Genomic DNA, 26,479 nt, shown 5'->3' with positions numbered 1-26,479 from the left:
CTTGCCTAAGGTCTCTTATTGGTTGATTAAAACATTACTTATCACTTCCCATGGACTTTATATTGTTTTATAATTCTTTATAGTCCAAACAAGATTTTCTCAAAACCTTGACAGCATGCATAAAAATATGCTAGCATAGGTATCCCCCATTCCAAGCACCATTCTGCATGAACATTCTCCTGTAGCAGACATTCCTTTCCGGTTAAAGGACATGTAAAGCCTACATTTTCTACCATGTATATAAGTTGGGCATTTCTTCCCCACACAAACTACATCATTTATACTGCATATACCCCCCTCCATTTGCCAAAGCCATGACATTTTTCTAAAACAAATAGCAGCTTTCACCCAGCAGCCATTTTCTCTCTGACACATCATCAGTAACATTGACATCTGCAAACAGGACATGTATGCTTTAAAGTTCTTGCAATTCAGAATGCAGGATTACACAGGCACACCATACTTAAAAGTTCTGCTGAGGTTGAGCACTGTAATGCTTAAGCTGAGCTCAGGAGAAATGGTTAGGAGAAAAAAATAGGACCAGACAGCTAGAGCAGAGTCTCTATGGGAACCAGCAAAGCTATCTTGTCATTGGCTAGAGGGTGTGTTTAGAAATCATAGCTGAGAAGAACTGGGCATGCTCATAAGTCAACAGCCAAAGCAAATTTCTAAGAAAGGGGCCGAGTGGGCTAGAGGAGGACATAGATTTCTAAGTGATTAAGGGGATGCTGCAGCCTTACTGTTAACCTTTTAACAACCAGAGTGGCAGTTTTCAAAGAGGCTGCATTAAATTTTTGGGGGGTTTACATGTCCTTTAAAAGGAACTGATACTATATTTCTAGGTAGTGCTTATCTTTTTTGCCTGTTTTCTCTCAGCACTGATAATACTACAGACAGCAGATATCTGATTCTTCCTGTATTTGACTGACTCCAACAATTCTCAACAATCTGCATGTAGAAACTGTTGGATATAAGATTCAATCAGCAATAGTGGCTAGTACTGGAATCTAGTTCACCAGAATGGCTTAGGGTGGTGGCACAGGGGGAGATTTAGTCGCCTGTGATAAATCTTCACTGCTGCGGGCGACTAATCTCCCTAAAATGCCTTCCCGCTAGCAAGAATGTGAATCGTGGGATTGCATAAGCGTTGCTTCTGTAACTTCGGAAAAACTGAAACAACGCTTGTGCCATTCCGCCAGCTATTCACATTCTTGCTGGTGGGAAGGCATATGGTGAGATTAGTCGTCTGCAGTAGTGAAGATTTAGCGCTGGCGATTAAATACCTGTGTGCCACCACTCTTAAGCTGGCCTCAATGCATGTTTTACTGCTCCAATGCATTGTGTCCATTCACATATGGGTCCAAATAGCATTCATATCTAACCAGTCTTTCCAAGTGTTGAGAGCTCTACCTGTGCAAGGGTGAGTCTGCCTGAATATTTTTTTCCAGAGAGAATAGCAACAATAATACTGGTGTTACATTGATGATGCAAATGTTATTATTTATGGAAATGTTCATACTTCATAATCTAAACAAACACACCTGAATACCTTATTAAGTGGAAAGATCTAATGGGATATCGAATGATCTGCACAGGAACAAGGATATCACATTCCAGCATATGAACACACAAAAAAAAATAATTAGGCCTGATTGTGCTGAGTGATGAGATTGTGTAGTATGCCTCCACTCTTGTTCGTTTTTTGGCTTGCTTTCTTGTTTTGCTACTTGTTTGGAAGCATGAATGATATCATTATGAATCTGGCAATTATGACTGCTGCTTGCAGTTAGCATAGAATCATCCTTCAAGCTGTTATATTGTGGAGAAAAAAATGCTATTATTCCAGAAGGTAACATGGTACATGGCATAAATAAATCATACAAGCAACATGTTACCTTATTTTCATTCTTAAAAGCTTGGTACAGAAATGGTCAGTAAATAAGTGGCATACTCCAGCTGACATAAGAAAAATAGATGTTTTCTACTCACTGTGAAGAGTAAAGTTGTATTCTTGGTGAAAGCTATCAGGAGATAACTTACACTTATAGCCGAAAACACATCTGTTGTAAAAGTAAGTTGGCCTAATCTTAAGATAAATACAGTAGAACCCCCATTTTAAGTTTTTCAGGCGACCAGAATAAAATGGTGTAAAATCCAGGAAAATGTAGTATGCATAATATATAGGTGGGGCCAAAAAAACAACAATGTCAGGGGATGTAAAATTGAGGTTTCACTGTAAACAAAAACAACATACAGCTTTGAATAAATATGTACCTTCATAATTTGTTTTCCATATTGATTTGCCTAATCAAACTTTTAGAAGTGGAATTTGTGTTTATATCTGCAGGCTTTTATGATTACACTTCTAGATCAGCATGCATAATACTACTGCCAAACCATGGATACCATATTCATGATTATATTTGTTATACACTGGGAGCTGTACTTATCAGCTTGATGCTTCTTGATCAACTAGATCCAGATCAACTGGATCAGAAAGGAAGTGGAAAGAATGTTTCTTCCCCTCAAACTCATAAGCATCATTTGATGTCTTCAAAAACAGACACACTAAAACAGAGATGAATTACCGGAACCTTTTGCTCTGCTGAATGGTTGTGTTTGGATCAGATCAGATTATCACTCTCCCAATGAGAGTTATTTCACAAAATCTCCCCTTCTTTCAATGGGATTACTAATTTTGGGTTTGTTAATAAGAAATCAAGAGCAATGAAAAAGTACTCCTTTTACTACACCTTTTAGCGCCACAAAGTTGTGACAACAAAAGTGAGTCTGTTAAAAAGGAAGTTAGATTTCCATGAGTATCATACTTGTTCCAGGCACAGAATGCATGAAGGTGCACAGAGCAGGTGCAAACTGTCTCAGGATGCTATGTAGCTCAGTAAAAAAAAGGTTTCTCCTTTTTATTTATAACCAGCTGCCCTAATGAATAGTTTTAATTCTGAAGGGCTGTTTGCAGGTTATAATTTGATCATTTTAAAGTAAATTTCCACTGGTAATCCAGTTTATACTTTCAAACACAGTCTTCATTTTCACAAGTAGATTCATGTAAAGAATGAAGTCATATGTGACTAAATAGATATGCCACCCCTCTTGTATTTGTAAATATGTGTATTGGCACAGGGTGGATTTGCACACAGTGGAATCATATTATGAGACATAGAACATTTCTCTATGCTACTTTCAGTTCATACATGCCCTCTGTTTCTTCTTCACCCAAAACCTCATCATATTTTCCACAGGCAGTGCATTTACAGTAAGCCTGAAAAAACACTGACAAAAATTCAAACGGAGGACATTGAAATCATGTCATTAGCACAATTTTACTCTGAACACCACATTCCTTAATTGTTTGATTTGACTATAAGTACTACTATGTGCCATTAAAAAAAGTTGCCGTATTCAGCTCCCCTCCAGTGATGACTCCAATTCCCATAAAGCTTTGCATGTGGTAGTTGTATTCAAACCAGGCAGTAGCAAAGATACTCCTTACAATAGCAATTAAATTGTAATATGTTGGAAAGTTGCTTGAAATTAAATTTGCTTTTATTAATGAGCATATTTTTGGCTTTACAAGCCAAGGATTGTGTAGGATTGTTTGTGTTTGTTCATCCGTTGCTTTGAAGTGTACCCCTATAAAATGTGTAAGATAGTAAAACATTTTCCAGAAGTGAAAGAATTGGTCACCCAGCTACATGTGCTTCAAAACTAAAAAGATAAAGGGTGAGGGGGGGGGGGGGGATGCAGGAGCCAACAAAAATGTGGAGCCTCATCTTAGCTACTAATAATAATAATAATAATAAATCTGACCCTAAGAGTAATAGAATACTGTGGGTGCTCTCGGGTAAGCCTGAAAACTTAATTTATGGATAGTGATGAGCAAGTTTGTCCCATTTTTCTTCCCAAAAAGTCAAGTCAATGGGCATTTTTTCATGGTGACAGTATGACTTTTTCGGTGCACAATACATTGGAGTCTATGAGCGTTTTTTGCGATGAAACCTGGCTAAAAATTTTGCTAATGTCTACTTATGGCAACTTACAATGTAATTGCCAGAATGAACTTCTGCAAAGAATTGTCGGGCATTAGTAACCGCCTGAAAACATAGACCACCAGATTTCCAGGCCAACATCACCTGAAAAGATGTGTTATATTGTTCAGATTTCCCTAAAGTTGTCCACGTGCCCTTGCCCTACAAGGGTCAACTAAAGCAGAAAAGTGGAGAGCTACCACATAAACTTGTCCTTTGCTTCTGTGTGGAACTTGTGGTCCTCACTATGCACATCTGTATGATTTCCAACTAGAAGTGCCCAACATGTACAATAATGATTTGAAACTAAAGTCACATAGAAGACAGGGTTGGAAAGGAAAAGATAGGACACTGCATATAGACATAGTCTATATTAGATTTTAGATCATGTGTAAGTGATTGCTCTGTTTGCTGTGATAGGAAGATCTAGCAATTAGTACTCTCTCTGTATTATTACTTGACATAATTTGTTTTGCTATCTCTCCGTGACTTATGATTTTACAGAACAGTGTTATCACCAGTAAACTGCTACAGAGCAGTCACTTCTCCATGCATAATTTTTTTAGAGCATTGTGCAGCAATAAATATAATGTAGTGGGTTGAGCTATCAAGGGGCATATTTATTATGTGGTATAAAAAAAGGTGGGATAATACACCTTACATCACCAAGGCTTCGCTGTGTTAAAAAAGATATACGTTTTTTGTTAGAGTGACTTCCGCTGAAAGCAATTTAAAATAATGGCACAGCATACACATCATAATATGCTCCCTCATGTTGGAGGGCCTCAACTGGTCTATGGACCTCTACTTGGACAGCCATAACATTACATCTATTATGTAGGGGGTTATTTATTAAAGGTCGATTTGTAAAATTATCCAAGTTTTCGGGATAGAAAAAAATAGAATTTTTCGGGTTTCTAAAAAAATCCTTGGATTTTTTAAACTTTCTATACCCGAAGCTGGAAATAGCTTGAAGAAAATACTTGGAGAAAATACTCCAGCTACAACCTGTCAAGGTAATGTATAATTCAATGGCAAAGGTCCCTTGAACCATTTGCAGATGTTTGTAGCCTTCAAGTTTTTTTCCATGAGTTTCGATCAAAAAACTCGATTACTTTAAGTGACTCAAGTTTTTTCTACCGAAAACTCGATTAATTTGAGTATTCGGGTTTTTCACCCTGAATTCAAGTTTTTATTCAAGGTATTAAAAACCTCAGAAAGCTCACAAATTAGACCTTTGATAAATAAGCCATTTAATGTGTTTGGATCTGCAATATAACAAATAGTGTTATTTTCTTCTTAAATAAAAAAAGTTAAATAAAAACTGATTATATAGCTGATTGTCTTTGATTATTTTATGTATTTCATATCACTGATGCATAGAGACTCTCTTGAGAGGGTGAATGGTTAAAGTATTGGCATATAAAGATGAAATTTAGCTTGACTGCCTCAGGTCACTGAAATAATGAGACATTTTTCTGACTTACACCTTTTTTATTGCACCAATATTGCCAGGCAAACCTATGGACTAACACTCAGCACCTGTCCTAAATTCTTTTCCCCCTACTTAAAATCATAGCCCCTTTTACAAAAGGCTTAATTGATTCCAAGCATTTATACGTGTGTGATTTTAAGCCTTCTGTTCTCTTGCCAGCTACACGGTTACTTAGAAAACGAGCCGCTCACTATCCAGCTGTTCATTGGTACTGCAGACGATCGCCTGCTGCGACCCCATGCTTTCTACCAGGTCCATCGCATCACCGGCAAGACCGTTTCTACCACAAGCCATGAAACAATCATCTCCAACACCAAGGTCTTGGAAATCCCACTCCTGCCTGAGAACAATATGAGAGCCATGTAAGCCTACCACCTGCTTGCCAGGCGCTTTCCTGAAGCGCTGCCCATTAGGGATTTCAATATGTGCTAATTTTGTTACATAAATCCCATAAATAATCCAGCTTTCCCAATCAACTCTTCAAAACATGTTTGAAGTACCTCTCCTCATTTTACCACCTTAATAAACCTTATAAATACTTCTGACAACGGATTGCTTTTAGTTCTAATGTTTCAGCCCGTGCGGCTGTTGCTTTTTATAAAACATGTCTCAGTTACAGAGCCGTAAATATCTTCCACTTCAGCCTTAGTGTACAGTTTATGGCAAGACACTTATTGGATCTTGTTTTCTGAAGTGCAGTGTTTTTTCAAACATAGATTATAAGCTTCTCTTGGGAATAGAAAAGAAAGACATAGTACAGAAATCTTTTAGATGTAGACCATCTCAAACACTTGCATGTGTTCTCAAAAACGCACAGAGCATGCTTGTATGGGCGACTTTACAGCAGCACTTACTTATACAAATGCACATTGCTGTTCATAGTGGTGTTTCTTAGTTGCCCATACCAAAAAAAAAGGCTCTCTGGGTAAATTTAGAAGAGTTTTTTGCAGAATAATAAAAAAAATTATATGAACAAAATTAACAAATTATTAAAAAAAAATAAATGAAGTAGCATCATATGATTATAAAGTATGTATATTGTATAACTTTCATTTAGAAATAACAAGTCTACAAATTACAGTACCTCAGTTATATGTGCTATAAACTATTTGGGCCCAACATCTGTGATTATATATTTAAATCCGTGATTGAAAAAAATTAAATATTATCTGCACACATTAGCACTTCCCAAAGAAACATAATGCAACATTCTAAATGCACACAGCACAGTATGAAATATGTGAGACTTTTCTCAAATGTACTGTCCTGACAAACTGGGCGATCAACAGTAAAGAGTCTACACTTTAGTGTTGTTGATCAGCTTAAAAAATAAGCATATTTTCTTATAATTGTAATAGGACTATTATACTTTAGACTTTCTGCTTTCAGAATCAGTGTGTACGTTCATTAAGATGAATCACTTTTTGTTGTTTTAACAGTATCGATTGTGCTGGTATTCTGAAGCTTCGTAATTCAGACATCGAACTAAGAAAAGGTGAAACAGATATTGGACGGAAGAATACAAGAGTCCGCTTAGTGTTCCGTGTTCACATTCCACAAGCCAATGGGAGAACTCTTACTCTGCAAGCAGCATCAAACCCTATAGAGTGTTGTAAGTAATTACCAGACATGCCTTGAAGTAAATTGATGTGATTGTAATATGTATCTGAAATGGAAAGGCAATCATGTATGTGAAAATATTCTAATAGTCTAATACCTTATTAAAAAAAACTGAATGCAGAGGATTGATTTATGTTAATTATGTACATATATTCCTCCCTGTAAGGGTTACAGATTTAATGTTGAGGGAATAATTTAAATATTTGTAGGACTGTTGGTGTAGTGATTCTGCGTCATCACATTCCTTTTGCAAATATATTTGGCTCAGCATCCCTTACATAGGTCTGTCTGCTTAGTTTATGTACCACCCACTCTTTCCCATGGTTAACACCATTTAGAACAGGAAACAGAACTCTGAACTAACATTTTGCAAAAAATAGATAACATTTTTTGCAGTTCAGGTAAAATATTTACGTGAAAGTAAAATGAAAATTTGAAAATGATACATGATATATATTGCAGATTTTCAAAGACAGAAATAACGTAACAAAACTTTCTCATGCAAGCACACTTGATATTATTAGCACAAAAATAAGCAATTTGGGTTTGCCACTTTTGTTTATTTATGGTATGAGGGGATTTTGAAATATTTTCTATATTCTAACTATAAGCAAGTTTGAACCTTGTTTCACTCCCATATCCCAGCATTTTATATAGGATCGAGGCACTAGTGACACCATCTTTTGTGCAGCTAAAGTCCCTTCTCTAAAGGGAGACAAGTGTAGATACCAAAACCTAGAGCAATTCATTGTCAGATATTTAATCAGTAAATGTGACATAATGTACATTAACACAAAAAACATCAAGGGTGAAGTTTGGGTTTGTAACAACTCTTTCTAAACCCAGTTGTCCCCATTTCAGTGCAGATATCCGGGAAAAGGTGAAGTGGTTGTTCTTATGAAGTAAAAGCCAGAATTGTAACTATAACTGCTCCCAAAAAGCATTTTGGCCTGTTTCCAAACCATCCATCTACAGACTGTAGCAGTCCAGCTGTTGCTGATCAATGACTCTTTTGTTGTAATGCAGAAGCAGCCGGAGAGCCAGAAGTTATGTCCCAGTATAAAATGAACTCGTTTGTCACTTGTGAATTTGCATTACGTAGGCAGAGGATTCTGACTAACCATATGAGAGTGCATTTGGGTACATCTTAAACTTTTGGTATTAAAACATACAGTAAATACATCTATGTTTACAATCACTAGTAAAATAAATACTAATCCAGTGCCTGTAAGTGAAAAAGATTTGAAAGTGTAAAGTGTATTTCATGTATGGATGTCTGTTATACATACATTATTCCTGACTGACTGACTGGCTTGGTGGTTTACTTAATACAGAGCAGTACAGTACAGTACGACCCTGTCTTGCATACTTCCTGACACTAGCTAGCTGATTAGAACGTAGATGTGAAACACCTAAACACCTAGTATTTGCTTGTGTTTTGATTGAAGTGTAGATGAGAAATATTGTTGTGTTTGCAAAAGAGCATTTGTGAATATACAGGTTTATGATTTGATAATATTTTTTCCCCTTTAAGCTCAGCGATCTGCTCAGGAATTGCCATTGGTGGAGAAACAGAGCATTGACAGCTTTCCAGTGATTGGTGGGAAAAAAATGATATTGAATGGACACAATTTCCATCCAGACTCCAAAGTAATTTTTGTAGAAAAAGCACCAGGTATACATATATATTTTGGTATTTATTTATTTTTTATACCGAATACACATGTTACAAATGATAGAATAAGTGTCCCTATTAGTCTGTACCAATACAAGTAAATTTTAAACCATATTGAGACATGTATGTTGTTGATGTAGTAACATAGCATGTTTGCTTTTGAATGGCAATGCCCCAATTTGATTTTCCATAGTGCAGAGGTGGACTACAAAGCTCTGCTGTAAATAAATTAATTATTTTTAAATGAAATGATAACAAAATGGGTAATCTATAATAAATAGGTGTTTCCAATCAAAATATTTTGTATTATTGTACTAGAGTGCAAAAAAAGTGATTCGCTGTACTTTTGTGTACATAAGTTTTATTCACTTAGGGGGTTATTTATTAAAGGTCGAGTTGTGTTATTCCTAAAAAATTTGGGTGTAGTTCACTAAAAACTCATTTTTCAGGATAAAAAAAACTAAATTTTTTCTAAATTTTTTATTCCCCCAAAGCTGCTAAAAGCCAGCATCCCAAAATCCTCCAGCTAAAACCTGTTGCGGTCATGTAGAAGTCAATGGCAGAGGTCCCTTGACCCATTTGAAGATGTTTTTAGACTTCAAGATTTTTTACGGTGGTTTTCGCTCGAAAACTGGATTCGTTAGAGGTATTCAAGTTTTTTTCTCTAATAACTCGATCAATTTGAGTATTCAAGTTTTTTACCCTGATTGCATTCAATCGAGTTTTTTACATTTGGGTTTTTTCATAAATAAGCAAACATTCAAGTTGTGAGTTTATTTGAGGTAGAAAAAAAAACTCACATACCTCACAAACTCAACCTTTGATAAATAACCCCCTTAGTGTTTGAAAAGGGGAAGAAAACTTCTTAGTTCTGATGTCTTCAATTCACTTCCTTCCTCTTTAAAAATAACATTCAGCATTTCCAGTGATGTTGTAAAATAGAGAGCACACTATCATCACAGCTATTTTTTATGAGGATGATTTAACAGTCGAGTCAGTCTATTGATGTAAAAAAATGTCTTCAAAAAATGTCTGAAAAAGTCTTCATTTAGTAAACACTGATAGACCTAAGCCTCTATTGTTAATGAAACAGCCGCTTAGTGTTCTTAATATCTTGCAAATTTAAAGAACTTGACCGCTGAAAGTATTTGTTAGTATTAGGGACAGTTCTTCCTTGGAACAAATAAATATCGAGTGATTCTGGAATTTAATAGTAGTCAGAGATAAATAATAATTCCACAACATCAGTGGCATAATACAAAATAAATGAGATATTAATGTAATAAATAGTGAAAGTGACTGAAATTAAATTATTACATGCCTTAAAACATATGAGAAACAGTATATTGCAATTACATTTATTGCGTAAAGAAAAAAAACTGTGCATATATCTTATTGTCAGTGGTCTCTTTATAAAAAAAAGATGCTTTTATAACAAAAAAAATGTAGTATAGTACATGTATAAAAATATTATATAATGTCAAACAGCTTTGTTAATGTTATTTTCCATTTGCAACATTACTGGCTTTACTTTCTTCAGTAAGATCAACTTGTGATTTGTCAATCTTGTGATGCCTATATACACAGGCAGGTTTAATTTGCCGATTTGTCCAAAACAGAAAACAGATCTGCAGCTTATCTGTCTGTGTATGGGCCCTTCCTGATGGCCTACCTGTTAGATTCACGTAGATATGTATCAGACAGGTTAAAAAATCCCATTAGACGGGAACTGCATCAGCTTGTTGATTCAGTCCACTCAGATGAGCCTGCATAGCAGTAGGGTCGGACTGGGCCGGCAGGACACCGGGAAAAAACCTTGTGGGCCCCTGGCTCTTGTTGGCCCTGCCGGGCCAGATCCGCAGGTTTCCTGCCGTGACCTCCCTTTTTTGGACAATCGCGGCAAAAGCATAGTTAGCGTATGGCAGCTAGCTACTTGCGCGCGAACATCGGGTGTTCGCGCTCGCCGGAAGTTCGCGAACGTCGCGCGACGTTTGCCATTTTGGGTTCGCCATTGTTGGCGCTTTTTTTTGCCCTCTCACCCCAGACCAGCAGGTACATGGCAGCCAATCAGGAAGCTCTCCCCTGGACCACTCCCCTTCCCTATAAAAACCGAAGCCCTGCAGCGTTTTTTCACTCTGCCTGTGTGTGCTGAAGAGATAGTGTAGGGAGAGAGCTGCTGCCTGTTAGTGATTTCAGGGACAGTTGAAAGTTTGCTGGCTAGTAATCGTTTTGATACTGCTCTGTTATTGGAGGGACAGAAGTCTGCAGGGGTTTGAGGGACATTTAAGCTTAGGTAGCTTTGCTGGCTAGTAATCTACCTTCTACTGCAGTGCTCTGTATGTAGCTGCAGTGGGCAGCTGTCCTGCTTCTGATCTCATCTGCTGACTGCTGCAATAACAGTAGTCCTTGTAAGGACTGCTTTTATTTATTTTTTTGTTGTTTTACTACTACTACTACTACTACTACTATAAGAGCCCAGTGCTATTAGTCTAGCAGTGTTGGGGAGTGGGACTGGTGTGCTAATCTGCTGCTCCTAGTAGTTCAGCAGCACCAACTTTAATTTTTTTTTTTTAATATTCATTTTTTTTTTATTTTACTTTTTTTATTTTACTACCGCTGTAGTAGTGTATAAGTTGACCTATTAGGCATTATTTGCCCTGTAGGCATTATTTGCACACTGTTTTCTTCAACCCGCCATCGAGCTGTGTGACCTTGTTCACATTCTGTCTAAATATCCATAATATTACCGTCTCCAGAAAAAACACCGGAGTCACTTTTTTCAAGCAGCATTCATATATTTTACGTAATCCGTATCCACCGCTGTAGTAGTGTATACGTTGGCCTTGTAGGCATTATTTGCACACTGTTTTCTTCAACCCGCCATCGAGCTGTGTGACCTTGTTCACATTCTGTCTAAATATCCATAATATTACCGTCTCCAGAAAAAACACCGGAGTCACTTTTTTCAAGCAGCCATAATATATTTTACGTAATCCGTATCCACCGCTGTAGTAGTGTATACGTTGGCCTTGTAGGCATTGTTTGCCCAGTTTTTTTGGCCACAGCCACTGAAGCACAGAGGCCAGAAAAAATATGCCATATAAATGCTGAAAATAGTCATTTTTTGCCATACGTTGACTCAACGTATATGGCAAAAAATGACTATTTTCAGCATTTATGTGGCATATTTTTTCTGGCAACTGTGCTTCAGTGGCTGCAACCAAAAAAACTGGGCAAACAATGTCTACAAGGTCAACGTATGGCGAAAAATTACTATTTTCAGCATTTATATGGCATATTTTTTCTGGCAACTGTGCTTCAGTGGCTGCGTCCAAAAAAACTGGGCAAACAATGTCTACAAGGTCAACGTATGGCGAAAAATGACTATTTTCAGCATTTATATGGCATATTTTTTCTGGCAACTGTGCTTCAGTGGCTGCGTCCAAAAAAACTGGGCAAACAATGCCTACAAGGTCAACGTATGGCAGTTGTTTAAAGAGAACAGTAGATTACTAGCCAGCAAAGCTACCTAAGCTAAAATGTCCCTCAAATCCCTGCAGACTTCTGTCCCTCCAATACAGAGCAGTATCAAGCAGATTACTAGCCAGCAAACTTACTATCATCTGTCCCTGAAATCACTAACAGCTCTCCCCCTACACTATCTCTTCCAAGCACACACAGGCAGATTTTTCAGATACATTTTTGCCCTTGATCCCCCTCTGGCATGCCACTGTCCAGGTCGTTGCACCCTTTAAACAACTTTAAAATCATTTTTCTGGCCAGAAATGTCTTTTCTAGATGTTAAAGTTCGCCTTCCCATTGAAGTCTATGGGGTTCGCGAACCGCTCGCGTTTTTGCGCAAGTTCGCGAATATGTTCGCGAACTTTTTTTCCGACGTTCGCTACATCCCTAATGGCAGCGCAGCGGGGGGGGCCTGGACAGCAACGTCTTAGAACTCTCAAAAGTGCAGAAAGTTGATACATAAAATAGATATAATGCACATTTGGTTCAGGCCAACAAGAAGTAAAGATTATATAAAATTAAGGGTATTACAGATTAACCCTGGAAAGCTATTGCTTTTGTGTTAATTCAAAGGAAAGGAAGCTTAACTATGCAAATTATTTTTTCTTTGCCATCAACAGCGAGATTCTAAGTACTAATTCTATTTAATTATAAATGGTAATTTTAAGCCAGATTCTGATCACTGTGTGGCTATTAACTGAATTTTGTAAACATATATAGTGAATAATTATATTGTGCTTTAATTAAGCCAACCCACAGTGAAATTGCCTCCCACCTAGCCCAATCATCAGCAGGTGTTCTAGTCCAGAAAAAGCTCGAAGAAAGGACTTTCTTTTGCTGAGCCCTTCAGGGCTAGTCTTTTAAGACAATGCCTTTTGTGCAATTATCCTGGACTTAGCTTGTAATAACAATTAATGGTAGACAAAATGCTTGTGTATCCACTGGTGATGCATCATTCTGAAGCAATGCTTGTTTTAATTGTACTTTGTGCGCAACCACTTAAATGCAATTGAAATAAAAATATAATAATAGTAATTTTAGTTAATTAGCCAGCTGCAGTGTCTCTGCCAGCAGGTGTTTTCTTCTTACCTTCAAGAGTAAAAACAAGGGAAGCAGGTACCAGACGCCCTGCATATTTCTGCTTGGGGTTCAGCCATTCATTGGTTGACTAAAGAGATTTGTTCTTTGAAAATTAAAATTAACATAAAAGTTAATAACCTTCCTAGTGGGTTTCAGCTAATAGAATTAGAGAAGGCTAGTCATTATTATAAACACCTAAGTAAAATCATGAAAAATAATGAATGCCTCCTTAGAAAGTCAAGTAATCATAGAAGGCTGACTCAAAGGGTTTTCACATTGCTATTTTACAATTCCATAAAAATCAACATTTTAATGGGTAATTATAATCCGTAGCAGCAACATTAAAAGCCAAGCAATAGGGGAGCAATTAGCCAAAATAAAAGGCCAGTAAATGTGGTCAACGCTATACTTCTTAGTTAACTGCTTGTTTCCCTAAATAGTCATACACCATGCTGCCTATTTTCTGGTTTTAATCATGTAGTTTGCAGTATTGTCAGTATTGTAAACTGGCTAGTATTACTTAAAGCAAATCTCAGGCACACAAAATATTATTTATCTATATCACAGAATTTTTAAAATTCACTTAAATAGAAACTTATGGACAGCTATGATTCCTTGATACAAAACCCTGGGGAAGCAGAGCTATGATGGCCTGGTACAAAACATGGGGAAGCACTTTGCATGTGCCTGATGTACTGTAGCAAAGAGATTATTGCAGTGTATTTCATTGCTGTTTTATTTACATAAGAGGGGCATGTACAACCTCCAAGCAGGGGCATATTTACCATATACGCACTCAAGGGCCTGTACCTAGGGGACAATTTTAATGGAGCGTCCCTCGGATGACTATAAGGTAAAAAATGTTGCTAGAAAAAAAACCCTACTTCCCCTGCTGCCGGATGCTTTCCTACTAAATCTGGCAGCAGAGGTGGGGGTAGGGGTTCCATCAATAGACGCAGGGCGAAAGTGATATCAGGCTCATATGTATTGTGATGTGAAGTCGCCTCCTCTGATTTTACATGAAGGTGCTCGCAGTTCCAGTGCCAAGCACAACACTGGACCTGAATACGCTTCTACCTCCAAGGTAGTGTGCACCTGCTATTTGCAGTATACATGCTGCCTTCCTCAACTGCAGAATTACCACCTTAATGAATACAATGTTTGCCTGCATCCCTTCCCATATCACTCCCATACTTTTGCATATGAATAATGGGCAGGTTAGTGGTAGGAGGCAGAGGGCACATGGCATAGCAACAAGGCCTTGTTCTTACTGATTGATTCAATTCGTCCGAGAAAATTTGATTTTATCAATACATTACGGTTGGTCAAATTTCAAATTTATGGGAGTTTTAAAATTCGACCCTTGGTAAATGTGCCTCTAAGTGACTGTGTCAAAGCTAACTTTTGTAAAGGAAAAGTATTCATGCCAAAACTAAAGTGGCAAGGCTTGTTTTTTTTTCCTTCAGTGTTAAATAGCACCATGCTTACCCAATGTGAGAAAAGCATGGTTGATTAACCCACACAAGTATCTAGACATTCTTCTTGATAAAGGAAGGCTTTTCTTGAAAGTAACAGTAACATCAAAAAGTAAAGTGTTTTAAAGTAATAAAAATGTAATGCAGTGTTACCCTGCACTGGTAATCCTGCTACTATTGTTTATATAAATAAGATGCTGTGTAGCGGGGGGGGGGGGGGGTCAGTCATTTAAAGGAGAAAAGGCTCAAGTTACATAGCAGATAGTGTTATCCACAATTTAATCTGTGCCATATAGCCTTTTTTCAGTTTCCACCATTGTTAAGGTGGCCATAGACACAAAGATCCGCTTGTTTGTCGACACCGGCAAATGAGCCAATCTTTCCCCGATATGCCACTAACGGGCATGGCAATATCGGGGGTAATCTGAACGTTCGGCCCTATGGCCCCATGGCTGAACGAACGGATTACGATGAGAGCGCAATTGGCTCCGGCGGGACAGTCAGGACAAAATCAAACCTGTACGACCAAACAACCGATCTCCGCTGGACGAAAAATGTCTGGACTCTCCACACACGGTCCGAAAATCATACAAATCCTCGATTCGTACGATAGGATCTTTGCGTCTATGGCCAGCTTTACACAGCAGCTTGTTTTTATGAACTATAGTTGTGTTTCTGAAGCAAAAAGATCAGTTTTACCAGTGCAGGGCAACAGTACATGATATTTTCATCTCTTTAAAACACTTTAATTTTTTGGTGTTACTGTTCCTTTAAGAAATGTAGCTGAAACTTCCCTTTAGCTCCTCCAAGCAAGTGAGATAGCAACAACATGTTCTATCAGACACAACTGAAACAACTGCACAGATTCAGTCATTTTCTATGCAGAAAAACTGTATGATTTAGTGGACATTACAAGGGAAATTACATTATAAGTATATAATTATATACAGGCATAACTTTGCCTTGTGCTAGGATAGAAATGAGGAAGGAACTGTTTTGTGTCCTTTGGTTGCTGTTAAAAACACTGTTAAAAATCCAGACCTTTTAATGTACGTAAAATTACGAACAGTGCAAAGTTATCTTCTCTGAGAAATGTATTTTAAATAGGGAATGTGTTCAAAGATATTGTAGCAGTTAAAGTAGAAGCTCTTTTTAGCTCCAGCTATGACATTCATTCCAGTGTCTTGTAAGACAAAATCTCAGCTGTTGTAACCTCATGAGGCCTGGCATTATCCTGCCCTCCTTGAATAGGGAGTCTCTGCTAACAATGACTCATTCCAAGGGAATCCCAAAAGAACAATCGTGTCAGTACTTGAACTTAAAGGAAAGAAAGCTGAGTTCAGTGTTAACCCTTTGTTCTGTTTGTACTGCTTAACAGTATTCTGATGATGCACATCAATTCAGTCTGACTACTTAACCCTTGACTTAACATTGCAGACAAACAAATTATTGCTTGTATTCTCAATGTAGCATTTTTATTTCTTTTTATATTTAATCTCTTATAAAAAATATATATTTGAGACCAGAATCCACTTGCCTCAGACTGCAGTATCCCGTGACATTATTGCAACATTTCTCATTATCCATCGCTTTCAGTAGGGACATGTAAAGCAACTGTGGTTATAATTTCAATCTTATTACACAATAAATACGTTACTGTTACTATGTAATTGCTTCTTTCCCAAAAAGAAAAGCAGTTAAACATTTCAGCCAGTCTCGAACTACCTATTTCAGACTGCGATAAAATCTTGTTGAGATTGCCCCAATATTACCTTAGTACATTTTCATTGTGGCATATACTTTTAAGAAACATGCATGCATTTTTTCACTTTACATTTTAACACTGCCATAGTTTTCATGTAATACCAAGGGGTAAAAATAATTTTCAAAGAACATAGCTGCAGTTTTGCTTCAGGGCAGAAAGCCATAGCAACCAATCCTTCATTTGTGTCTGTTTTTATTCATCTAACTACACTAGACCAATGAACACTAACTGTAGGTTACTATGGGTTATGCATTCAAACATAATTCACCTATGTTAGTGACTTTACCCTCAGGGGATAATTTGTTAAACTGTCAGTCTGAAATATGTTTTTTTAACAATTTTTTTTCCGAATAGAAAAAATGAAAACGTTAAAATATTGCTGGTAATCTAAACTGTTACATCAAAAAAGTTTTTTTCTAGAACATTGTTATAATTTCATGATTTTGCTGCATGAAGACAAAAACACTACTATTGGCAAAAGCTCATTCTTAGGAATGGTTAAATTGTCATTCAACAGATTTCAAAAGGGCTTTATCTGTGGTTTGGGGCAAATCTCAGAATTACTTTTTTAGCAAGAGATTCTTTTAAATACGTGTACACTGGTACGCTATGGGGTCCATTTATTAAAAAACGGATTTTGATTTTTTCCACAAATATCTGTGGTTTTCTCATTATTTTAAAAAATCTAAAAATTTGAGATTTATTTAGTGTAAAAACCATGAAAACCACTAAGACAAAACTTCACCAGGTAAAAGTTGTCAAGTCCTAGGGAACTCTGCTGATTTTTATTTTTTTTGGACCATTCTAAATCAATTTGGACTTAGAGGTTTACATATTTTATTTCGCTAGGAAAGGGTTTATTTTAGAGGTTTTCGAGGTATTTGGATTTTTTAGCTAATTTTCCATTTTTTTATTCAGATTTTTTGATTAAACTCATGACATTTGTAGTTTGGTTGTGGTTTCAAAAACCACTAAAACCATTAAAATTAGACTGTTGAAAAATAGCACCCCCACAGATGTGATTTGTTCATGCTTGAGCCACTGGGTTTGAGCATTTGAGTACTAAAATCACACGTGAGTTCGTAAACTCATGCATGGTTTGCACCATGCCTTGCTTGAAAAAAAATAAAAAGCTCATCAGGTTTTAGGAGCCAAGCATTTATTTTCTTTTAAAAGCCCACTGAGGGCAAAAACAAGCAAGTTGAGTTATTCGGATGAGAAAACCATGCATGATTTTAGTATCCAAACACTTAAGCCCAGAGGAGCATTTAGCAAAATGGCCCCCACATATACACATAGGGGCACATTTACTATGGGTCGAATATCGAGGGTTAATTAATCCTCGATATTCGACCATCGAAGTAAAATCCTTCGACTTCGAATATCGTCAATACCAAAGAAGCTCAGCTAGTAGCTCTTCAACTGTTGAAGGTATAAAATAAAGTTCTAGATTTTGCTAATTTCAATATTGGTTACTGCTACAGCTACTTGACAACATATAAACATTTATGTTGCAAAAACAGAAATCTAATATCTGTCTTTTGTATATTACCCTCTATACTATATTATCATGTTGCCATGCACTGGCAGCATGATGGTCCAAAGCTGTAGTGGGAAAATGTATAAATATAAATGCGCATTACAGTAATGTCTGAGGAGGACTCCTTTTGGAGCTTGTATGGTTACAGTATCACAGACTGAATTATCCTTGTCTCTATTACTGCTAAACAAAAAGAGGTCTAAGAGGTCTAAAGCTGGCCATAGATGCAAAGATCCGATCGTACGAATCATCGTACGATCGGACTTTCCCATCTCCCGACCCGCCACTAACCATTCAGATCAAAGTCTTACCAGTCAGATTAGTAAAAGAACAGATCAGCAATGTTCTGCCCCTGACAGCAATCGTACAATATCTATGTCCAACCAAAGCTAGTGACAGTCTCCCACTGAAAATCGCACGATCGGCAATACACGCAGAGATATTATCAGCAGCCAACAGAAATTTTCCAACCTGTCCGATCGACCAAACGACCGATCTCCGCCCGACGAAAAATGTCGGGACTCTCCACACACGTTCCGAAAATCGTACGAATCCTCGATTCGTACGATCAGATCTTTGCATCTATGGCCAGCTTAATAGAAATATTGTTGTGGGCCCATGTAGATTGCTGTATGGAATAAAAACCTGGGAGTGGAACTTTACTATCATCCCACTTTGATTTTCAGTTGTTCAGCTCACCGACCCATTGTGTAGTTTAGTGCAGTCTGGATGTTCATGTTAGTAATTAAATCACAAAATATGCAAGTGGTTCTCAAGGCAAATTAGCCATGTGGGACCAGCTGTAGAATGATTCTTGACTGCTCCATTAGTCTGTGTACTAATGCTTTATGTCACTAGGCCTGCATCATTTCATTTTCAGTGACAATCATTATTTAAATTGGTGCACAAATTCAGTGGGAGGGTTAAGACGGCAAGAGCTGTTTTGACAAAGTATGACGCGCAGACTGATGAAGTTGAATCTCAGCCAAGCTCCATTTGGTAAGAGATATTACATTCTTGGAGATCTTTCCACACTATTTCTAATGCCAGTAGCAGTAATAGTAAGGAGCCCCGTGGCCAGAAAAGTGTCATATTTCCACTTGCAATCAAAATGTAATTCATGTAAAGAGAAATACACAAACACCAACATTTAATTCATTGAAGCTGTGTTTTGTCAGCTTTCATATAATAAATTGCAATTGTTTATTTAATCCTGAGATATATATATCCGTGCTGTTTCACAACAGGACTCTAAGCTCAGCATTAAAAGCCAATGACTTAGGCAAACAGAATTAATGTTGACAGATGACAACAGTGTAGTTTAGACTGGAAACTTTGTCTGTGAATATTGTTGTATGGCATAAGAAGAGGAAGTCTCAGCAAGCAATGAAAAAGCTGTTGTACAACCACTAAATACACATTTCAATTATTAAATCTTTAAATACTTTGTACTAAAAAGATGACTGGAACATTTGCAAATGGCTCAAGGCTCACATGTTGAAGATTTCTATTACACAGTCTAACGCTGTTAAAAGGTAAACATCAATATTCTAAATGATGTCAAGCCATAAAGCTTGCTAGACAACCTATTTGCTTCTTTCTAATATTTATAACTTTCATTACTGCGGCTTTTACTGGGGCTTTCGTTCATGCTTGCTGTGGCATCCTTTTGAAAAATGTTGATTATTTGAGATAATGCTTATTAAATATATAGATCTGGCAGTATACAGGTCTGTATGAAAATGAATGTTTGTCAGGGCAGTATCTTAGTGGAGCATGTTTGAGACCTGTCTGTTGTCATTTTATGCCAGAGGTATTGACTATAGTTGATTTTTTTTTGTACAGATATAAGTCGAGCATATTTTCACCACCCAGGCCACATCATTTGTACTGCATATACCCTCTTCATTTCCCAGCATTTTTCTAAAACAAATAGCAGCTTTCACCCAGCAGCCATTTTCCCTCTGACACATCATCAGTAACATTGACATCTGCAAACAGGACATGTATGCTGCAAAGTTCATGCAATTCAGAATGCAGGTTTACACAGGCACAACAGACTTTGATGAAAAGTTCAGCTGGGGTTGAGCACTGTAATGGTTAAGCTGAGCTCAGGAGAGATGGTTAGGAGAAAAAAAATAGGATCAGACAGCTAGAGTTTCTGTGGCAACCAGCAATGCTATCTCTTCATTTTCTGTTAGACTGGGGGGTGCTTAGTAATCTAAGCTGAGAAGAACTGAGCATGCTCATGAGCCAACAGCCAAAGCAAATTCCTGAGTGATTAAGTGGATGCTGCAGCCTTACTGTTAACCTTTTAACAACAAGAGTGGCAGGTATCTAAAGATTCAAAGAAGCTGTACACTGATTACATTTTTGTGGGGAGGGGTTTACATGCCTTTTAATGGAAACACAACCAGCCTATTGGGTTAATTTAATTTAGCAGACTGAAGGTATGAAGATTCAAATTACGGAAAGATTTATTATCCGTAAAAACCCCAGGTTCCGAGCATTCTGCGTAACAGATCCCATACCTGTAGAATATGTGCCAGGACAGACATGTTAATTTAGCATTATTTTCTGATTGCAGTTCAGTGAAGCATGGTAACATGCCAAAATTGCCCAGTGTGACATTCATTTTTATATCAAGAACCAGCAATGCAAAATGTGCCTTTGGAAACCATGCAATGACCGTTTTGTGTGAATAGTTTTAACTACAGCTAGTTTACTACAGGCATATTTGAGTGGGACCTTTGAAGTGCTACTAGATTTTGCAGCACTGTCTAGTGTAGCGTGAGATAGAGCAAGGCATATTCATTTCCTTGGTTTACAAAGTTTTAATTAAATAAGGATCAGTTGAGATTTCTTTTATGCTTTTTAAAGAGTAAGCAGTGTAACAATTCTTAACCTGTAAACCTTAGCAAAGAAGTGTAGTTATTATAATTTGTATGTTTTCATGTTAGATTGTTTCCTACACTCTCTCTTTGTGTTTGGGAACCTCCAGTAACCACAATCCTCTGATTAAAACCAGCAGTGTGTTCCTGTATGAAGGAAAGCTGCTGTACATGACTGTTCTCTTATGTAGATAGAAGTGATGACTTTAATGTCACACAAATTGTCACAATGATTGTAAAAAAAAAATCTGAAGCATCATAATGTCCAATAGCTTGAAGATTATCAGATGTAAAGGAAAAACAGTAGCTACTGTAGTTGTATTTTGAGAGTGAAGCAGTGTTTAGAAAGATGTCCAGCCACCCACAAATATGGATTCCAGCTGAAATCATTAGGGCTTTTTTTTGTCTCACTTATCACATAATAGGGCAATTTTTGTCACACAGATGCTAGTCTAAACAATCACAGTTTCACTAAAATATAATTGCCCATTACTATATTGCCTTAGAAAGTAGTATGCTTACTGAGTTTTCAACATGTTGACTTAAACAAGGCACTCTTGTTTTTTTCATGTCATGTTGGTTAATATGACCTTAACTGAATTATGTTAAACGCTGTAATTATACTAATTATTATTACATTAGTCTGCCATTGGAGGATGTGCTTGTATAATGTTAACAAATTAAATTGCCACAAAAGTAAATTGCTTTAGCCGTCTTTCTTTTAGTTTGTGAATTTCGTTTATTCAACATCAATTTTTTGGCCATCTGTATAACAGACCTAGATAATAGGTAACACCTTGTATGTATGTAGGGTAAAAATTTATATTAGAACTTCCTGTCAAGCACCTTTTGTAACAACATGAAATGTAATAAATTGTGCTATTAACAGCAGCCAAAAAAGAAAAAAAAAACATTTTGAAAGTACGACCACCAGATAACGATTTAAAATGTAGCAAGGTTCAAGTATAATATTGAATCTAGGATACTTGCTTATTGATCAACAACTCCTGTTCTTTGCCCAGAACTATGTTACCTTAAAGATGCATCTTTTTGTTAATGTCTGTCCAGATATACTACTGGAGGGTAAACTTGGAATATAAGTATAAAGATTAATAATAATAAACATTTAAATAAATGCATCATCTGTAACAAATTGAGTATTAATTTCTATATCTGCCAAAAACCTGTTTCTAAAAAATGCTGAAAGCACTAAAGCACTAGCAGTCCTCGAGTTACATACACCCGACTTACATACAACTCACACTTACAGATGGGGGCTGTTACAGTAACATACTATGATTTGCTTGGCCTTTATTAGTGTTTAGCTTTAATAAACCATCTGCCCCAATCCCCTCTTGTGTGTGTTGTCTCCTGCATAGCACAGAAAGGTAAAAATAAATACTATGTTAAGACAGACATCTGTCTAATTTGCATTTAATAAGTAAATGTATATGTTTCAACTTACATACAAATTCAACTTATGAACAAACCTACAGACCCTATCTAGTATGTAACTCGGGGACTGCCTGCATTTGATAAACTATACAAACCAACTTTTATTGTTCTAGTTAAAACACTAGCATATTCCGGGTGATGGAAGCAGATCTGCTAAAGTGAACATTCTTCTTCATTCACACATAATCAAAAAAATGCTTTCAAAATGTCACAGAAGTGATAGTATCAAGGTTGGCTCATTCCAGTCAGACAGGCCAGCATCTAAGTGAGGACACACTAAACTTTTGTCATGACACAAATAGCAGGCAAGAGTTTATAGATTTATGTTTGTGATCTATATTTGGAACAGCATTTATTGTTCCTGGAGCAGACACAATCTAAGCTATTAATATAGTAGCTCTAAGAAAAAGATAACTCAAGGTTCTTTAGTTCTTCCTTAACAGGAACTTTTAAAACCATTTTTGACATTTGCTATGTACTGTATTTTGTGGTTAAAGAAAGTTCTCCTTTCTCCATTAGTAAATATATTTTTTTATGATGATATCACTTATTTTTGTTTTACCTGGCATATTTAAAATTATGTTCTTTATGACTTTATTTCATTTATTTTCAATTGGTAAAAATTATAGGCATGAGGAAGCACATTAATGAAGAATTTATTTTTTAAAAAACCATAGGAAAAAAATAGCACCTACAGTATTTGTGAAAATGAATTCTTAGCAACCACTACAGGTGCAGGTTTATATTTCTATGACAGCCCACTTTAGATTATCCAAAAGTCATAATGGGTGGGGGGGGGGTAGGATATGTATTGTGGGGGTGGGGGTGGTTGAGAGCAAAGGGAAACTGAAAGGGTGGGATATGGCAGGTTGATATGCAGTGAATAACGTACCGCCCAACCAAAAAAAAAAATTATAGAAAATTATAAAAATATAACTCTCCAAAGAGTTCCTTGACCATATAAAGGCACAAGGCCGAAGGCAGAGTGCTTTTATACAGGGCACGGAGCTCCGAGGGTGAGGTAGAAATAACATCATTAAGCACTGATTGTAACTTATGGCATCACTAAGCACAGTTTATGAGGATGTCATTTACAGGATATTCATGGCTCTTGTGTATTATATACAGATAATGGAAATTGTCAGGAGTTGCAGCTATCTTTTTCTTAGTTTTAATGTCTGATAAACATATGAAGAAAATATAATATTGTCACCGTTTTAAAATTAAAAAGATTAGAACTGCTTCAAAGAAAAGTCTGACTGTCCAGATTCTGAACGGCATTATTTCATGGGACTCACCCAGCTGTGTCATGTCTACAGCTGGATATGTATGTATTTGAAATTAAGTACAATTATGTACTCTCCTTGAATTATTTCCAAAGTATGATTTGCTTTTTGGATTTAGAATTTTGAGAACTGTTTGTCCATAATATAATCAATTTGTGGCATATAGTACACCCTGCCATAATGGATGGCCACAGTCTTATTTAATGAGGTTCCTATTGCAGACACAGGGATCTGACACCCATATGTCATATTTAGTTACATTTACTCTATGGGGATAACGCTGACCACCCACTGAAGGCCTAAATTGCCATTCTATATGAGCACACAACCCATCTGCCATTGCCAGACGATTCCCAAACGAATGCAGAGGTGATTAAAGAGAAGGTTCTACTCCAAAATTTAAGTTGGTTCATTTGACTTGGCATATCAGCTATTTTGTTTCTATACATGTAAAAATGTCCTGTTATTAATATTTTATTGCAGTTAATCTACTAGTGTTTGTTGCTGTGTTTAACAATCTTTTATTTGATATCTAAGCAAAGACCTAGCAGTTCAATACCTATGTGTGCTATTTTTCGCTGCATTTTTTAGCTGGTAGCTTATTGGCCTAAGTACAGAGGCCTCACCAGTCGATACCTTGTCCATATTTGATCAGATATCATTTGGGAAGATTTGAAAATCTCATTGGGTAAGAAACGCATTGTGAATTTTCAAGACCTCTGTAGTTTAACCTCTTTTGTATAGATAAGGCAAAATATGCCTTTTTTAATTTACTGTAGTAATTTAAATAATTTTAATAAATATACTTTCATTACTTTTTTGTACTCCATAAATTAAGGTGTAGCTTTTTGAAAATTCACTAGCAGCAAGCATGTGTGGCCTGCTTCAGTGGAAAATTCTATGACGTATTGGTCTGCAGGCATATCCTAGTGAGAGTGGGTATCCCACTGAGTTTGTGGACTGCAGTGTGTATATAAGCTTTGGAGCTGAATGCTCTTACTGTTCATTTTCATAAATGGGCCCCCACAAATTGCTCTATTCCTTTTTTTCCTCGTATGTGTGCAACTCTGCAAAACATGTTTACTGTAAGAGGCTGACGTAGTGGTCTAAGGTTTCCCTCCTGGACTTGATCCCAGCTCAAAGGCGTTGAGATTTCCCTGTTGGTTCCCTAGACGTAATATGAGGAATTGTCTACTTTTTTCTCTACATCTGTATCATAACAGCTTCTGCTTCTTGTGTTTTTCTTAAATATAATGTCACTATTTCTTAATGAGTAGTCTATTCCTTTTATAACTGCAAAGGTCTGGACATTCTCAGCAGAATTCCTTGCAGAAATGAAAACGATTTTTCTTCTAACCTTCTAGCAGACAGCCAAAAGACTAAACATAGGTCAGATTTTATTTTATGTAACACTGTGAATTCAAAGATATGACCTTGGTTTATTCAGTTTTGGTGCTTTGTGGGTGCAAATTTCTAGGGCATCTGCGTGTAATATTGTGCAGTTATATCTAAAACGTAATGTATATGAGTTTGAACTCATGAGTGTGTTCTCTGAATTTAGCACAGCAGTGTAGCACAAGGGTGGGCCTTATTGCAGCAGGCAATAATCAGAATCATAAGAAGCAATACTCATCAGCGGACAGAAGGTGCAGCAGCCCTGTCCCAATATGCCTCCGGATGTGCAAGTTAGGGTGTGGGACACCTATGTGCCTCCCCCTGTCGTCCCTCTTCAATTCAAGGGGCCTTTGGTCATTGTTCTCATGCCCCTTGAACTGTGCAATGTGCAGAGTGGAGAATATCCCAAAAATGTCGGCATTCACATTTTTGAGTCGATCCCCGGTCGGTTACACAAAGTGGAGGCTACGCTGTTCTTGTCAGTGCAGTTTTACTGAGGTGTGTAAGGGAGCGTATTTGCTTCTTTCAACCTAGGGCAGTATCAAATAGGCTTAACCCAATCAACTCACATACTTTCCAGAACTTCCTTTTACTTTCATTTAAGCCACCACATAAAGTGAGAGAGAGACTTTTTAGATTTGACGAGAGAGAGAGAGGTTTTGGGATGAATGAAGGCCACAGCTCTAGTTAATTTGTAACAATTTTACAGTATCAACATGAAAAACAAAACATATAATAGTTTCTTTAACCAAAGAGGAAAACATAACAAAGAGGAAACTATAACAAAAAACACCCCCCAGGAATAACTGCCACAATCAGTAACACCTGTCTTATTGGGGTACCTATCATGCTGGCGATCCAACTCCAAGGGGCCCGATGGGCAAGTTGAACTAGGCTACCAATTCACCACCTAGAGGGACCTGTGCCCACAGAGCATATAATCATCCCAGTCCCAGTCGGCTACATATCCATAATAAATTTGGGCAAAAGCCCCCAAATGGCAAGCATTCCCCTGCCCTGCTAGCTGTGACAATTAAATGAAATTACACATGACTATACTTGCACTTAGGGAGGTCAGATGGGACGTTGCCTGAAGAGAGCTGTTGCACTTTTCCATTTTCAGCTGCCTGCGTGCTCTGCAAGCTCCCCCCTTTCAGTGACGCCAGCGCTGCTTTTCCTCCTCCTATCCCTGTTAGCTTTGCCCTATGCTACCATGTTCTATGTTCTGAGTGGT

General features: G+C 37.2%; 1 protein-coding gene across 5 annotated transcripts in view; it reads left to right on the top strand.

Moving 5' to 3' along the window:
* Positions 1-26,479, top strand: part of nfatc1.L (nuclear factor of activated T cells 1 L homeolog) — a 128,953-nt gene that overhangs the window by 40,051 nt on the left and 62,423 nt on the right. For all 5 annotated transcript variants that reach the window (XM_018266473.2, XM_018266475.2, XM_018266474.2 and 2 more), the window contains 3 exon segments: positions 5,701-5,903; positions 6,981-7,153; positions 8,696-8,836. In XM_018266473.2, coding sequence (XP_018121962.1) covers positions 5,701-5,903; positions 6,981-7,153; positions 8,696-8,836 — 517 coding nt within the window.

Source organism: Xenopus laevis, chromosome 6L (genome assembly GCF_017654675.1).
Source record: "Xenopus laevis strain J_2021 chromosome 6L, Xenopus_laevis_v10.1, whole genome shotgun sequence".
Taxonomy (NCBI): Eukaryota; Metazoa; Chordata; class Amphibia; order Anura; family Pipidae; genus Xenopus; species Xenopus laevis.
Note: the sequence above shows the minus strand (reverse complement) of the source record. Positions and strands in the feature narration are given on the sequence as shown.